The 16,376-nt window shown below is 41.9% G+C and overlaps 1 protein-coding gene across 2 annotated transcripts; it reads right to left on the bottom strand.

Annotated features, from left to right (window-relative positions):
• Nucleotides 1–2,523: 2,523 nt before the first annotated feature.
• DNAJC28 (DnaJ heat shock protein family (Hsp40) member C28) lies at nucleotides 2,524–5,699 on the bottom strand. 2 transcript variants are annotated; one of them, XM_030880795.2, is made up of 2 exons: nucleotides 5,405–5,699; nucleotides 2,524–3,890 (listed from the first exon to the last, which is right to left on the bottom strand). In XM_030880795.2, the coding sequence occupies exon 2, from the start codon at nucleotides 3,857–3,859 to the stop codon at nucleotides 2,699–2,701; it is 1,161 nt and encodes a 386-aa protein (XP_030736655.1). In that variant the 5' UTR covers nucleotides 3,860–3,890; nucleotides 5,405–5,699; the 3' UTR covers nucleotides 2,524–2,698. The 2 variants fall into 2 exon arrangements, with proteins under 2 accessions (XP_030736655.1, XP_060153528.1); XM_060297545.1 differs by having other exon boundaries at nucleotides 5,611–5,698.
• Nucleotides 5,700–16,376: the final 10,677 nt, after the last annotated feature.

Below are 16,376 nucleotides of genomic sequence, written 5' to 3'. Positions count from 1 at the left end.
GCCAGAGAAGGAGAGGAAGCCTCGTACCCCTGCCCAGCCCCCGCCCCTGGAGCTAGGTCGCAGTGGTAGCAGGAATACCAAGCAAAGTGAGTATCTGAGGGCTACATTTGGGGGTGAGGCATCCTTTTGCTGCACCCCACCCCAGTTACTGATTTCTGAGAATCCAGATGGTGGAATGGTGGATTGCCTTGCAGGACTTCAGTAACCATATGTTGAATGAACAGAACTTTGTCGAAAAGGAAAATCAGTACTTCTAGGAACAGGCAAATCAGCATGAGTTGTGCCTGAGAGGTATTGGAAATGTCCCAGAAGGTGGCTGAGGCCCAGGGATGGGGACTCAGGCAGTTGGTAGCAGGAAACTACGGCCCCAGCCATAGAGACAACGTTACAGGGGACACCCATCTGTAGGAGGGGTACCCCCCAAACCAGGGCTATATCCTGGGAGCACGATGAAGAAAATGAATAATAATGTAGTAGTTCTATCAAGGAACTTAAAACTATAGTCCTGAGGGACCAGACTACTGACGGAGGCCGAACCTCAGGCACACAGAACAAGAACACAACTCAGAGATAAAAGCCTGTGATCTGTGATCTGAGGATCTATCCTCAAGCTGCTGGGTCACCAACATCCATGAGATGTTACGGAAAAACCGGAACAAACTTTTTGGCTAACACAATACATCAAAACAGAGGTAAGTGTCAGATTCCTATTCCACAAACTCCAATGAACCAGCCCAAATCTTTTTTTCTGGCCTGGAACGTAGTTATTTAAATAAGTGAATCTGTTTTTACATAGGCAAATTTGCCTTCTTAACAAGAATAGTAAAAAAAAAAAAAAAAAAGAATAGTCCATGTCTCTCTCAGTTTTAACATTATCCATAAAAAAGACAAAAAAGATTAACTTAGACGGCCAGGCAAAAATATGCTTTTTATTACTATTAGTTGTTTATAGAACAATCATTAAAATTAACTTTAATCATTAAAATTAACTTTATTAATTAACCTTATTAACTTTATTAATATAGACAACATTTACAAACATAAAGTGTGCTGTGCTGAAATTAGGAATTACTGGAGTTTCCTGATAACTTTGACTTCTCATTATCTAATAGCAAAAATGGTTTCATTCATATATGTTGCTGCAATGTAATTAGGTATCTAATTCTAATATTTAAGAAGATTCACAGAATCATAGCCTTCTAAAATGTTTTGGAACTATAGCTTTTATTATAAACTCTTATTTCACACTGTTCACAATTGTATTTAGAATAATATATCATTGCAGAAGCTAATGATGACTCATTCAATAAAGTAATGACATATGCCAATTAATGCCCCATCACGTAAGCAGAAAGGTCTGAAATTTCCTTTTGAAGATGTAATTTTATTTAACTATCACACACTTTACAAAATAACTTGTTCTTCCAAAATCAGAGGGGCAAGTGACATGCTTCTGAGGCACTTCCATAGTACAGCGCTCCGAATTAAATAAGGAAACAGACCTGCTCCTTTTGACCACTCTCCATTATCCTCTAGTTGCCGGATTCTGTGAATAGTCAGTTACACAAACCTAAAGAAGTCAGGTCTTTCTGAAAGTGGTTGAGACACAATCTCATGGATGTCAATCTCCTGTCATTTGCCAAAGGTGCAAGTGGGTACCGTATCTTTGTTTATTAAAGGGTTCCTAAGACAGGAAATTGGATCCCTAAGACAGTAAACTGAGATTTTCATATCACTGAAAAAGCCTCTGGGGAGTTTGATACATAACAAAGAAAGGCTTCAGGTAGGTTTATGTAAACCTAACACTTCAACTCTGATTAGAGATGAAGCCAAAGGTGAAATCTTGTTTCCATTGAGCCCAAGGATTTTTTTTCCCCCACCTCTGAAAGGTCAGAAAATACTTTCAAACTCTTTAAAAGTGGACATTGGAGTCTATTTCTAGAATAGCTAAATCAGCTAGCTTGGCTGATGGATCTGCCAATGGCTCATGAAGTTAGGCAGGAAAAAGTACAACCAAGATATTTGGTGGTTTCTTTATTCAGTACCCAGAGAGAAGGGCTTTATAAAAAAGAAGAGTGTCATAACTCCACGAGGCTAATTTTCTGATCTTAACATTTCCAACCATATAGAGAATGTCCCAAAAGTCTTAGAAAAATTTGTACTTTAATAACCTCAGGTGTATAAATGCAGCAAACTTGTGAAAAACATACATCATTTGGAGGTTTAGTTGCCTACATTCCATACTTCTTTCATTTTGTGACCTTTCATGATACATTCTTAGTTGTTGTTGAAGTACCTATGTTTGAAGATGGCAAACAACAAATGTTTTTAAATTAGAGTTTAAAACTGCACTAAGACTTTGGAATACCCTTTATGATTCCCAGCCTGAGTCCCTATCCTAACTCCTTTCACCTGATATCCGACATTTACGAACTGAAATGTATTAAATTGTTTCCTTAAAAGTAAGTTCTCCTCTTGTTTTGCCATATCCTCAGAGCAAAGCTGGTTGAATATTTCTCTGACTTAGTTTCTTACAGCTCTCTCATCTACACATCACTGGAGACGTGACTTGTTTTGTGAAAAGTACAGAGGCACACAGTTCTCAGACTCTTGTGTTACAGAAAGAAATCTCAGCCTCTATGTGTGATGTCAGTACTACTGAAAATGATTGGGGGCAGTTCTGTGAGCAACGAGATGGTCATGTTTTAATAAATTGCCACACATTCATCCAGTTAAAGAAACCTGTCTTGACTCCAGGTGTTTTCTCTCCTTCTCCCTGATCAAAGTTATTTGGGTTTTTATCTGTGACTTCTTGTGTTTTTATAAGCGTCTCATATATTTCCTGGGCTCTGGCAATTTCTTTCTGTGCATCAAAATGGACTTTTTGCCTGGTCAGAAGGGGAACAATTAAATTAAAGTCATTAATTCGCTTGTTTAGTTTTTTGATATTTTCTTGAAACTGCTCACAAACTTGGTTCCACTGTTTCTGTTCAGTTGGTGTCATTGGATTCCCAAGTTTTTTCCTTGACACTAAAATTGCCTCTCTGAGTTGATCAATAGTATCCTTTATTTCCTTTTGCATTAGGATCCATTCTGGCTGGTATCCATTGTCTATCAATATTCTGTTCAGGTTGTGAGTCATGGGATCAATATATGAACAGCCAGAAAATTTTTTTAGAGGTTTTCCTTTCCCACTGAGATTGTCAAAGTCTCCTTTTGCCATTGATTCCTGAATGAGATCCTCCACCAAACGTTCTATTGCTTGAGTTATCTTTTGTTCCTTACTGTGTCTTACATCTTTAACAGTTATACTATTGGTGAAATACTGGCTTTGCAGTTTCTGCTTTTGGTATTCCATCACTTGCTCAGTTGCACGGTCTGCTCTAAATTGCCTATACTGCTTCTCTCGTTGACTTGGAGTCCCAAAACCAATACCCTCAAAACTTAAATAATGCCGGTGTTGGGGTGTGTTATATTTGAATTTTTTTTCTTCTTCTTCTGTTTCTTCAACTTTACTCTGTCTGGCATTTGTTTGTTCTATCACGTGGGAAAGCACCTTCCTATAAGCTTCTTCGATCCTTATAAATGTTGCAGAATCAGCAGTATTAGAGCCACCATCTGGATGGTATTTCTTGGCAAGCTTATGAAAAGATTCCCTGACGTCATCTGCAGAGCATCCTTCATCCAGATTCAGCAGCCTATAATATTCTCTCATATTCTTTTTGGATTTATGAGTTGACATCATTCTAGTTCTAATGACACCAAGATATGGACCCATTTTCATTCGATTAGGAATCACTGAAGCATTTATCAGATGAGATCTTAAGATTTGAGCCATCATCACATACACTGTGTTCATTATTGTACCCAGAGTTCTTCCTAGCAATGATCTATAAAACGACAACAAATATAGGGTGAAGACAGTTGTATTATCAGCTAAATTCATATTTTCAGCAATAAGGATTAAATTACAGTACAACAAGGGGTAGTTCTTTCTAATGTTGCTGCCAAAATTCTTGTAGCTATATTCCATTTATGTTAGCAGAGAAATGGAAGTTGATGATGCTTTGCATTAACATATTATGATATAATCTGGATTCTACTCCTCACTAACTAAGCACAGAATTTTAGAGCTGGCAAGTTTTGAGAGATCATCTAGTCCAATCTTCTCTTTTTGTGAGAAAATGTAGGCCCAGAAGGTTAAGCAACATAACCAAGTCCCACAGCAAGTTGTAAGCAAAATGGTTAGGGTTAGGGCACAATAAGCCCCTTGCTTAATTGTCTGTATCCCCAGCAGATTATAAATTTCATTGGCACCACCATTTCTTTAGTTAGTGAGTGTATCATTGTCTTTATCGTCCCAAGGAGTCCTGTCATGAGAAGACATACGTGAAACAATCAGAGAACATGACAAAGTATGTACCTAGTCTGACACTAAATTGAATAGAATCAAGTGTCCAAAAGACTTTAAGCTCTACAGCTTGTTAGGAAGGAGCTATCTGCTGCATGCCGGAAAACCAAGATGAAAGGTGAGGCCTCCCAATATGTTCGCTATTATTTTAAAAATGCACGGTATAGGGCTTCCCTGGTGGTGCAGTGGTTAAGAATCCGCCTGCCAATGCAGGGGACACGGGTTCAAGCCCTGGTCCAGGAAGATCCCACATGCTGTGGAGCAACTAAGCCCGTGAGCCACAACTACTGAGCCCATGTGCCACAACTACTGAGCCCACGTGCCACAACTACAGAAGCCTGCGCACCTAGAGCCCGTGCTCTGCAACAAGAAGCCACCGCAATGAGAAGCCCGTGCACTGCAACCAAGAGTAGCCCCCACTCGCCACAACTAGAGAAAGCCTGCAGGCAGCAACGAACACCCAACACAGCCAAAAATAAATAAATTTATTTTAAAAAAAAAAAAAACACGGTAGGGCTTCCCTGGCGGCGCAGTAGTTGGGAGTCCTCCTGCCGATGCAGGGGACACGGGTTCGTGCCCCGGTCCGGGAGGATCCCACATGCCGCGGAGCGGCTGCGCCCGTGAGCCACAGCCGCTGGGCCTGCGCGTCCGGAGCCTGTGCTCCGCAACGGGAGAGGCCACAGCGGTGAGAGGCCCACGTACCGCAAAAAAAAAAACAAACAAACAAACAAACAAAAAGCACGGTATAGTAGAGAAGAAAGTCTTGTACACAGATAACGGCAGTGAAATGCTGGAAGTGGTTTAACTGAAAACAGTATTTTGATGTATAAACGCTAAAACTGAGCTTCTGGGGACTCCAATTTTCCGGACAATTGGGGTCTGGGAGTTTCAGAGTTGATTGGGATAGTAGTGATTGTGCGAACTGTGGCCGTCGCGGGGGAGTGGTCAGTCCCAACCCGGGACACGCCCCGCCCCGCCCCGCCCCCTACTCACCTCAGATGCTGGGAAGGGGCTCAACGGCTCCCGCCCCCATGCTACGCCTGTGCGCATGCGTGGGCGATGGGCCCTTCACTCCTCAGGCTTCCCCGCCGTGGCCGGGGGCAAGTGTCTCCGCTGGACTAGACCACCTGCGTTTTACACTGAGGGAACCCTCGGGGTGCGGAGGGCAGTATTATACCTAAGAGGAACAGATGTCCTACCTTATCAGGGAACCCCAGAATCTCTTTTAAAACGAACTCTTCCCAAGAGGACACGAGCAGGACATTTCAAGATGATACGCCCCTCCCCAGACAATCTGCTCCGCCTCCGCCCCCACCTCGAGTGGGAGGTGGATCGATCGACAGGGATTCTGGGAGCTGTAGTTTGCCGGGAAGTGCGGCGCGCGCAGAACTCTGCCGCGCGCCTGCGCCTGCGTCTGCCAAGAGGAAGGCGCGGGTAGAGCCGGGCTCCGAGAAGGTCGCCGTGCAGGTGGTGGAGACATATAGGAGTTACCGTAGGCGAATGTAGGTTGGGATCCTTCAAGTCCTAGTGGGTCGGAGGGCAGTGGCCCTCGGTAAATTGTTTTTTGAGGAGGGGAAGACAAGTCCGTTTCCCCGAACAGGACCTGAACAGCCTCTTCGGGTCTGCAGCCGGGGACACCAGCTCAGAGACGAGGAAACTACCCAGCCCAGAAAGATCTAGCTCACCCGGGTTAGAAACCTAGTCTTTCATTAGTTCAAGAACGTAGTGAGCAGCTCACTCTGCCTGGCGTTGGTAGGGGGTAAGCACAGTCGAAGACAATTAAATTAGGTGTTTCCTGGCTTTAAGTTCAGCCACTATCATGGGGATTTACTTTTCCCCCCTACTGTACGAGGAGATAATTGTAAAAAAAGGAAGAAGAAAGAAAGCGGCAGAAACTTGGGGAGTCAGACCTGAGTTGAAAATCCTGTTGCTTACACTTGCCTTTTTTCTGTGTCTGTTTATCTGTAAAATGAAGGTACCAACTAATGGTAAACTGTATTTAGCAGTTACTTTTGGCCAAGCACTGTGCTAAATGCTCTACGTATAGTCTTTTCAAATCCTTACAACAGACCTGTGAGGTAATTGCTATTGTTTTCCCCATTTTACTGATGATGAAATAATAATTGCATCGAACTCACTGAGTTTTTGTGAGAATTACACAATGTACGTATGCCACTTTGCACAATGCCTGGCACATTAAATATATTTGTTATGATTGTGTCTCCTAAAAGAAGCCAGAAATAGGTACTAGCCTAGAAAGGCTTCTGAGTTATAGACAGTGTAATAATTTGTTACCTTCTGTGTAGTGTGCAGAAAATGGTTAAATTCTTATTCAGAAGTATTTCCTTATAAGCAAACAATGAGCGTAGAAGAACTCCTGTGCGAAAGAAAATGTTTCTACAAGTTTTAACTCTTCTAGCCAACATTTCAAACAAAGCTATAAAAGGGTAAAAACGCAGAAACACAGTTTTAGAAACACCCGTACTTATATAGCACTTTGCATTTTACAATGCACTCATCACAAGTGCCATCTTGATGTTCGCATCTTATAAGTAACTATACTTTAACCGCGAGCAGTTAAGTGACTTGGTTAAGTGACTAGACTCTGTAAGTTACTGGGACTCTAAGTCCATTTCTGTTTTCAGAATGTCAATTCTATAGTGTGATTCTGTACATGTAGAAGGTGAATTGGAGTCAGCTGAGTTATCAGTAAAGCACGCTTTCAGCTGCAAAGTGTAAATTAGCTAACTGACTTGGGGGATTATTTTTCTTATTTATATGAAATGGTGGAGGTAGGCAGTTTCTGGTATTGGTTCAGCTACCAAGAGTTGCTTTACCATTTTCTCTCTTTCTCCATGTATGTATTTCTTTCTGAATTATTTAAAAGTAATTGCATATATTATGTTCCTTTACCCCAAAGTACACCAGTATTTAAAAATAATTACATGTTCTACGTCCCTTTACCCTAAAGTACTTAAGTATTTGTTTCCTCAAAACAAGGGCATTCTTTTACATCATCCTAGCACTGTTATCAAATTCAGCAGATTTAACATAGATACAATATTATTATTTATTTTTTTTGGCCATGCCACATGGCTTGTGGGATCTGGGATCTTAGTTTCCCTCACCAGGGATGGAACCAGTGCCCCCTGCAGTGGAAGCGCAGAACCCTAACAACTGGACTGCCAGGGAATCCGCAACCCATGGACTTTTTTTTTTTTTACCGGTATGCGGGCCTCTCACTGTTGCGGCGTCTCCCGTTGCGGAGCACAGGCTCCGGACGCGCCGGCTCAGCACCCATGGCTCACGGGCCCAGCCGCTCCGCGGAATGTGGGATCTTCCCGGACTGGGGCACGAGCCCGTGTCCCCTGCATCGGCAGGCGGACTCTCAACCACTGCGCCACCGGGGAAGCCCCCCCTTCCCCATGGACTTTTAAGTCAGCAGGTCTTCCTCAGTTTAGTTATGGGAAGAAAGAGTCCACCATTTGAAAATATAGTTCTCATTAAAACAGGAAAAAAAAAACAAAAGAATTAAAATATAATTCTTTTCTTTTTTTTTTTTTTGGCTGTGTTGGGTCTTTGTTGCTGCCTGTGGGCTTTCTCTAGTTGCGGCAAGTGGGCTTCTCATTGCAGTGGCTTCTCTTGTGGAGCACGGGCTCTAGGCATGCAGGCTTCAGTAGTTGTGGCTATGTGGGATCTTCCCGGACCAGGGCTCAAACCCGTGTCTCCTACATTGGCAGGCAGATTCTTAACCACTGCGCCACCAGTGAAGTCCTAGTTCTTTTCCTTGTAGAAGGTGCCTGCATACTCTGCAGTCAACAGTCCTAAAGATTATAAGAAGTGATCAGAGGATCACATTTAGAGTCAGAACAAAACACGTAAGTTGACTAGCATTTTTTTTTGTTTTAATTTTGGCTGTGCCACTTGTTGGCAGTTCCCTCGGCCAGGGATTGAACCCAGGCCACGGTGAAAGCGCCGAATTCTAACCACTAAACCACCAGGGAATTCCTGGTTGACTAGCATTTTTAATGTGATCATGCTACCTCGCTTATTTGAACTCCATAGACTATTTTTTTAAAGATTTATTTATTATTTATTTTATTTATTTTTGGCTGCATCAGGTCCTAGTTGTGGCATGCAGGATCTTCACTGAGGCATGCGGGATCTTTTGTTGTGGCGCGCACACTCTTCATTGTAGTGCGTGGGCTTCTCTCTAGTGGTGGTGTGCGGCTTTTCTCTCTCTAGTTGTGGTGCGCAGGTTCCAGGGTACGTGAGCTCTGTAGTCTGCAGCACACGGGCTCTAGTTGAGGCACATGAGCTCAGTAGTTGTGGCGCGCGGGCTTAGTTGCTACGCAGCATGTGGGATCTTAGTTCCCTAACCAGGGATCGAACCAGCATCCTTACATTGTAAGGCAGATTCTTTACCACTGGACCACCAGGGAAGTACTTCCACAGACTTTTAAAAACCTGTTCATTTTCTATATAAAATTGTTAACCACTTTAAGGTTATGTCATGATTCAAATCAACATGCTTGAACCTCAGTCTATTATTTTCCACAAAGTCTAATTATTACCTCCAGTCTGTCAGCCGGGTTGTAGTATAATCTTACACATAAGGGCTGGTTTTAAATTAAAGTGTATTGGCTTAGATGTGTGTGACATTTCCTAGTCTGGAACATCTTTTTCATAATTCCATGCTCTCAGAATAGAGTTGAGCATTTTGAAACAAATTTCCCCATAAACAAGGGAGGGTAGAGAATTGGCATGAATTTAGTTAGCACACCAAAACTTAATCATTAATTCTGTTTCTGAGTGGGTGGGAAATAGATGTGTGATATTTTTTAAAAGTTACCAGAAAACAAATTTTCTTACCTTATAGTTATATTAAATACTTCACTGAGCTACTGCAAGAAGCATGGCACTACAAAAGTAACCTCTTTTCTCTTTGTACTCTCAGATGTAGTTTCACACTTTGACTAAAGCAAGTGAGGGCTCGAGACTTCCCTGGTGGTCCAGTGGGTAAGTCTCCGAGATCCCAATGCAGGGCGCCCAGGTTCGATCCCTGGTCAGGGAACTAGATCCCACATGCATGCTGCAACTAAGAAGTCTTCATGCTGTAACTAAAGATCCCGCATGCCGCAACGGAGATGCCACAACTAAGACCTGCTGCAGCCAAAATAAATAAATATTAAAAAAAGAAAATTAAGCAAGTGAGGACTCTGTTTTAATCCATCTGTTTCTTCTTTTCTCCTTTCTTTCATTTGCTGGTTCTGTAGTAACTGCAAAGAAGTTGATTTATTTCCAATAACTGTGGTGCCGTAGTAACCAAAATCATACTCCCCTGAAGATTGATTTATCGTTCCATTTGCATCCTAAAATCACATATTTTTCAGTGATGTTTGCGAATCTTATCTTCTGAAGCTACAATTCCCAGAAGCACTATGAAATATGCTTCTCAATTCATTCACTATGAAATATGATTCTCAGTTCATTCACTATGAAATATGATTCTCAATTCATCTGAATTCATTTTTTTGTTTATTTTATTGAAATAGAGTTGAGGTACAGTATTATGTTAGTTTGAGTGTATTAATTCATTTTTTACTCTATTTGATCAAGGAAGAGTTGGCTGTAGGCAGTGTCAGCTTTAAAAGAAAGACAACGAGGGAATTCCCTGGTGGCCTAATGGTTAGGTTTCAGTGCTTTCACTGCGGAGGCCTGGGTTTTATCTCTGGTCCAGCATGCTGCACGGTGTGGCCAAAATTTTTTTTAAAAAGGCAGTAGATTAACTTAATTAGCATAACAAAGACCTAAAGGCTAGGGGTGTTGGGAAAAGGTACCCAGGAAAAGAGGAGATTCACACTCATTTAGATATTTTCCCGTTTTCCCTCTTCGCAGGTGGGTTACCCAGTTATTGAACCATTCTAAGGTGGTCAGTAAGGGCCACACACAGGATTTGTGGACATTTGCTATGGAAAACTGCCTTTCCCAACCCAGGATGCCAGTTTCCATATTTGGCATCGAATTAACATGTTGATTTATTGTCATTTGAGCCTGAATTATCTGCATTTGACTGGTGCTGATCTCTAGTGCCTTCTGTTCCTTGGAACTATGAATAATGTATATACCTCACTCTACTTGCAGGCTACTAATAGGGAAACAAATGCACATCAGCTGCCTGAGAATCAAGATTTGAATTGATTCCAACCCATATTATATTTACCCAACCTGTTTATCAAAATCACCGCTTTACAGCACAACACTATGTTTTTCTCATCCTTCAAAATTTGTTTCCAGCTTTATTGAGGTATAATTGACAAAAATTGTATACATGTAAGGTGCACAACTTGATAATTTTGTATATGTATAATTGTGAAATAATCATCACAACCATGCTAATTAACAAACTAACATATCATCACCTCACATAGTTACCGTTTTCTTTTTCTTTTCTTTCTTTCCTTTTTTGAGATTCCCAACTGCAGGGTGGAAAGCCTTCATCAATCCTTGGGAAACCTGGGACTTCATTTATAGGTAAAGAATTTTTATCTGAAGTTAAGATCCATTGCGTTCTTTTTCTCTTATGCATTGGGTTTGTTCAACAATTAAAGTCCTGTGTGATCCGAATTCCCCTGGTATCTACTACCATGTACATTCATTATCTTTGGCTTTAAACATTTTGGCTCTGATGTGTCTGGATGTGAATCTTTTTGAGTTTATCCTGCTTGGAGTTCATGGAGCTTCTTGGATGGTAAATGAATGTTTTTCCATAAAATTTGGGATGTTCTCAGCCATTATTTCTTTAATTGTTTTTCTCATCCCTTTCTCTCCTTCTGACACCCCCATTATGCATTTGATGGTGTATTTAATGGTGTCAGATTTCTCTGAGGCTCTGTTTATTTTTCTTCATTCGTTTTTCTCCCTGTTCCTCAGGTTGGATAATCTCTATTTGATCTATCTTCAAGTTCACCATTTCTTCTGCCAGCTCAAATCTACTACCGAGAGGACTTCCCTGGTGGTCCATTGGTAAAGAATCCGCTTTCCAATGCTGGGGACTCGGGTTCGATCCCTGGTTGGAGAACTAAGATCCCACATGCTGCAGGGCAACTACCGAGCCCATGCGCTCTAGAGCCCACATGCTGCAACTACTGAGCTCTCACGCTCTGGAGCCTGTGCACACAACTAGAAAGAAGCCCGTGAACCACAACAAAGAGCCTGTGTGCCGCAACAAAAGATCCCGCATGCCACAACTAAGACCCAACATGGCCTAATAAATAAAATTAATTAATTAATTAGTTAAAAATATAAAAATAAAAACTTAAAAAAAAACCCAAATCTACTGAGTCCCTCTAGTGAAGTTTTCATTTCAAATGTTATATTTTTTAACTTCAGAATTTCTATTTGAATCTTTTAAAATAATTTCTATCTCTTTATTAATATTCTATATTTGATGAGACATTTTCATGATACCGTCTTTTAATTCTTTTTTTAAATATTTATTTATTTATTTAGGCTGTGCCAGGTCTTAAGTTGCGGCACGTGGGATTTTTGTTTTGGCATGTGGGATCTTTAGTTGCGGCATATGAACTTACCCACTGGACCACCAGGGAAGTCCCCCGTCTTTTAATTCTTTGTACATATTTATAATGGCTGCTTTGAAGTCTTTGCAAAGTGCACCATTCAGGCCCCTTCAAAGGCAGTTTTTATTACCTACTTTTTTTCCTGTATATGGGTCTCACTTTCCTGTTTTTTGCATGTCTTGTAATTTTTTGTTGAAAATTGGACATTTTATGTAATATATTGTAGCAACTTTGGATACTGATTTCCCCCCTCTAAAGGTGGTTGTTATTTGCTTTGTTGTCTGTTTGTCTAGTGAGTTGGCTGAACTAATTCTGCCAAGTCTATTTCTCCACAATGTGTAGCCTCTGATGTTCTTGCTCAGATATTCCCCTCTTGCTTTTCTGGTTTTTTTGTTTTGTTTTTTTGTTTTGTTTTTTTGCGGTACGCGGGCCTCTCACTGTTGTGGCCTCTCCTGTTGCGGAGCACAGGCTCCGGACGCGCAGGCTTAGCGGCCATGGCTTACGGGCCCAGCCGCTCCGCGGCATGTGGGATCTTCCCGGACCAGGGCACAAACCCGTGTCCCCTGCATCGGCAGGCGGACTCCCAACCACCGTGCCACCAGGGAAGCCCTTGCTTTTCTGTTTTAACATGGCTATTTAGGGGTTGCCTCTGCGTGGGAATAAGACACTTATTGGGCAAAGGTTGTGCTTAAGCCCTCCTAGCCAGTTAGATTTTTGCTCTTTACCGTTGTATGTGTGTGTGGCTATCATGGTTCAGGGAATTTATGTTTTTGCCTTATGTTCAGCCAGGGAATCATAACTTGGAGGTTTCCTCTCTGATCGTTCCTGAAAGGGCACAGCCTTGGACATGCACACAGTTTTCAGACTGCCAGGGATGAGTATGGTATTTTTAGGCCTGGCTTCCTGGAAGTTGCTTCTGGGTCAGAGTAGCTTGTTGGTGAACCAACGTTAGTAAGAGATTGTGTTTAAGCCTCTTGTGCCCGTGAGGCTTCTGCCCTGTATGGGCAGTTCTGTGTGTAGCTTGGGGAACACTTTCAAGTTTGCTCATGTCCTGTTCTGATTGCTCCTGAGTAGGTGCAACCTACTGTGTGCTCATGATTTTCCCAAACTCAGAGTTGACTAGATTCCAGGAGGCCGCTTCTTGCCCATCTCTTTCCCCGATTAACTCCTTGCTTTGCCATTGTGTCCTGACGGATCTATTCAAGTGAAGCAGAGTGTTAAGTACATGTGCCCTGGATCCATACTGCCTTTGCTCAAATCTTGGATATGCCTAGCACTCGATGAATGTTCTTGGGCAAGTGACTTAACTCCTCTGTGCCTCAGTTTCCTCATTTATAAAAAGGGAGTGATGGTGGTATCCACCTGGTAGTATTGCTGTATGGATTCAAAGAGCTAATGTTGTAAAGGATGTGGTGAGCACTGTGTCAGGGTTTGTTTTGAATTCAGTGTTTCAATAGTCAGAATCAGGAACTTGGAGGCTCTTTCCTTCTTTTGGGCTAATCTGAATTCGAGCAGAGTAGTGTTTGATGGCTCTCTTCAGATTTGAACTGGGAGGGCCTAGAGCAGAGTTCTCACCCTATAGTGTTCAAAAGAGTGACTTGAGGAGCTTCTTAATAATTCCAGATGCTGCCTCTAGAGATTCTAACTCTGTGGTGCTGCGGAGAGCCAGAATCTGTATCTTTAATGCATTTTCAGATGATACTGATGCAGGGGTTCCATTGACCACATCTGAGGCAAACTGAGTAGACCCTGAGATCTGCAGTGCACAGGACAGCCCCTACAATAAAGAACTATCCGGCCCAAAATGTCAATAATGCTGAGGATCGGGGATTCTGCTGTGGACCATTTTTTCTCTCTTTTCTCTTTTTCCTGTTTTTCCCCCTAGATCTATTATGATGTGCTAGAGTTGGTAATCAAGGAATAGAAGAATGTTGGAACTAGAGGGGACCTTCGAAATCATGTAGTCTTACTCATCTGAGAGAGAAAAATGACATGCCCAAGGCCATACAGTTAGTGGCAGAGTCTACTGCGCGATGTTTTCCTATGACCCTCCCCATCCAGAGGACAAACATGCTGAAGTGCTGCAGAAGGAAAAGAAGTGCTAGAGCATTTGCATGTCGGCTTGGCACAGAGCTTTCTAAATTAACAATCTCAACTCTAGGAGAAATTGTTTCAAAATGTAGTTAGTAGTACCAGACTGTTGTTAAGTCATTCATTAGATTTTCTTTTCTAATTTATTTGTTTTATTTATTTATTTTTGGTTCCATTGGGTCTTTGTTGCTGTGCACGGGCTTTCTCTAGTCGCTGCGAGCGGGGGCTACTCTTCATTGCCGTGCGTGGGCTTCTCATTGCGGTGGTTTCTCTTCTTGCGGAGCATGGGCTCGAGGCACGCGAGCTTCAGTAGTTGTGGCACACAGGCTCAGTAGCTGTGGAGCACAGGCTCTAGAGCGCAGGCTCAGTAGTTGTGGCGCATGGGCTTAGTTGCTCCGCAGCATGTGGGGTCTTCCTGGACCAGAACTCGAACCCGTGTCCCCTGCACTGGCAGGCAGATTCTTAACCACTGTGCCGCCGGGGAAGCCCCATTTATTAGATATTTAAACATATTCTTTGTGTCCAAATCATCAGCTGACAAAAGTGTTAAGAATAAGAAATAATTTCTCAGCAAGCCTTTATTGCTGCCTCCTACAGCTCTGGAGCAGGTTTGGGTACTTCTCTTCATATTATAAGATGTCAATGAAAAATGGACATTTTGCCGAAGATTAGAGGACACGGAGGGGAGGGTTCCATTCAAAGCCACCAAGCAAAACTTCCTAAAAGTTGCCTGTAGGCATCCTGTTCTCCTGCCTTACACCTCTCATCTCCTTCCTTCTCCCTGCCTTGCCTCTGAAATGCACTCCAAGTTTCAAAACTTCATGTAGAAAATAGAATCACTGAAGTTTGCCATCCATCCAGCCTCTCAAGGACCGTTTATTATCCTCAACTGGGTGCCTTGTAAAGGTGGGAGATGGGATGATGGTGTCTGTCTCATTTCCAATGCTGACTGGTTTCTCAAAGGATTCAAACCACAAAACATTTCTCTCCTCTTCTCTAGGTATAGGAGTAAAATTCTGCTAGTAAGAAAAATCAGATTTTTTTATCCAAACCATTAACGTGACAAAAATACATAAAACAAAGTAACAATGACAGAATGTTCTTAATCAATAAATTCTCCATTTAAAAGGCCGTGATCAGCATAAAAACAATTCACACAAACTTTAGGATCTTGATTACATCTGAAAATTTCAGGAAGAGGGTCCAAGAGTTTCATTTGAACCACTAATTATAAGAGCAAAAAAAGGCGGGGGGAATCAAATAACTACAGGAGATTGAAGAAATAAATTATGAGGCATCCTATCCTCTACAGCCTGTAAAAAGATTGACATGGATCTCTAGGCAAAGCCATGGAAAGATGGCCATTGTATTTTGTGAATAAATAAATATTGCTAAATTATGTTTGAAAGGGATGAACCACTTTTCACTACCAGCATATTGGTGATTGCCTGTTACTCTACACACCCTTGATAATGCATTGAGTTAGTAATCTCTCTCTTATTTAAAAAAATATTTATTATTTATTTATTTGGGTTGCACTGGGTCTTAGTTGTAGCAGGTGGGCTCCTTAGTTGTGGCATGCGAACTCTTAGTTGTGGCATATATGTGGGATCTAGTTCCCTGGCCAGGGATCAAACCCGGGGCCCCTGAATTGGGAGCGCAGAGTCTTAACCACTGCACACCAGGGAAGTCCAGGTAATCTCTTTTTAATTTTTGCTCATATGCACATATGCACTCATATGCACATATCTGTGTGTTCATGCACGCGTGCATGCCCACACATGCATAAAATCTCTTTATTCTAATCGCTAATGAGAAATGAGTAAAATCTGTTTACCATCCAAATTCTTTTTTCCTCAAAGGCTCTCCAGAGATTTATTTATTTATTATTATTATTATTTTTAACATCTTTATTGGAGTATAATTGCTTTATAATGGTGTGTTAGTTTCTGCTTTATAACAAAGTGAATCAGCTATACATATACATATATCCCCATATCTCCTCCCTCTTGCATCTCCCTCTAGGTGGTCCCAAAGCACCGAGCTGATCTCCCTGTGCTATGTGGCTGCTTCCAATTAGCTATCTGTTTTACATTTGGTAGTGTATATATGTCCGTGCCACTCTCTCACTTCGTCCCAGCTTACCCTTCCCCCTCCCTGCCTCAAGTCCATTCTCCACGTCTCCGTCTTTATTCCTGTCCTGCCCCTAGGTTCTTCAGAACCTTTTTTTTTTTTTTAGATTCTATATATGTGTGTTAGCATACGGTATTTTTTTTTTTTTTTTTTGCGGTACT

Source organism: Globicephala melas, chromosome 4, assembly GCF_963455315.2.
Source record: "Globicephala melas chromosome 4, mGloMel1.2, whole genome shotgun sequence".
NCBI classification, from domain to species: Eukaryota; Metazoa; Chordata; class Mammalia; order Artiodactyla; family Delphinidae; genus Globicephala; species Globicephala melas.
This window is presented reverse-complemented; position numbering and strand designations above follow the sequence as displayed.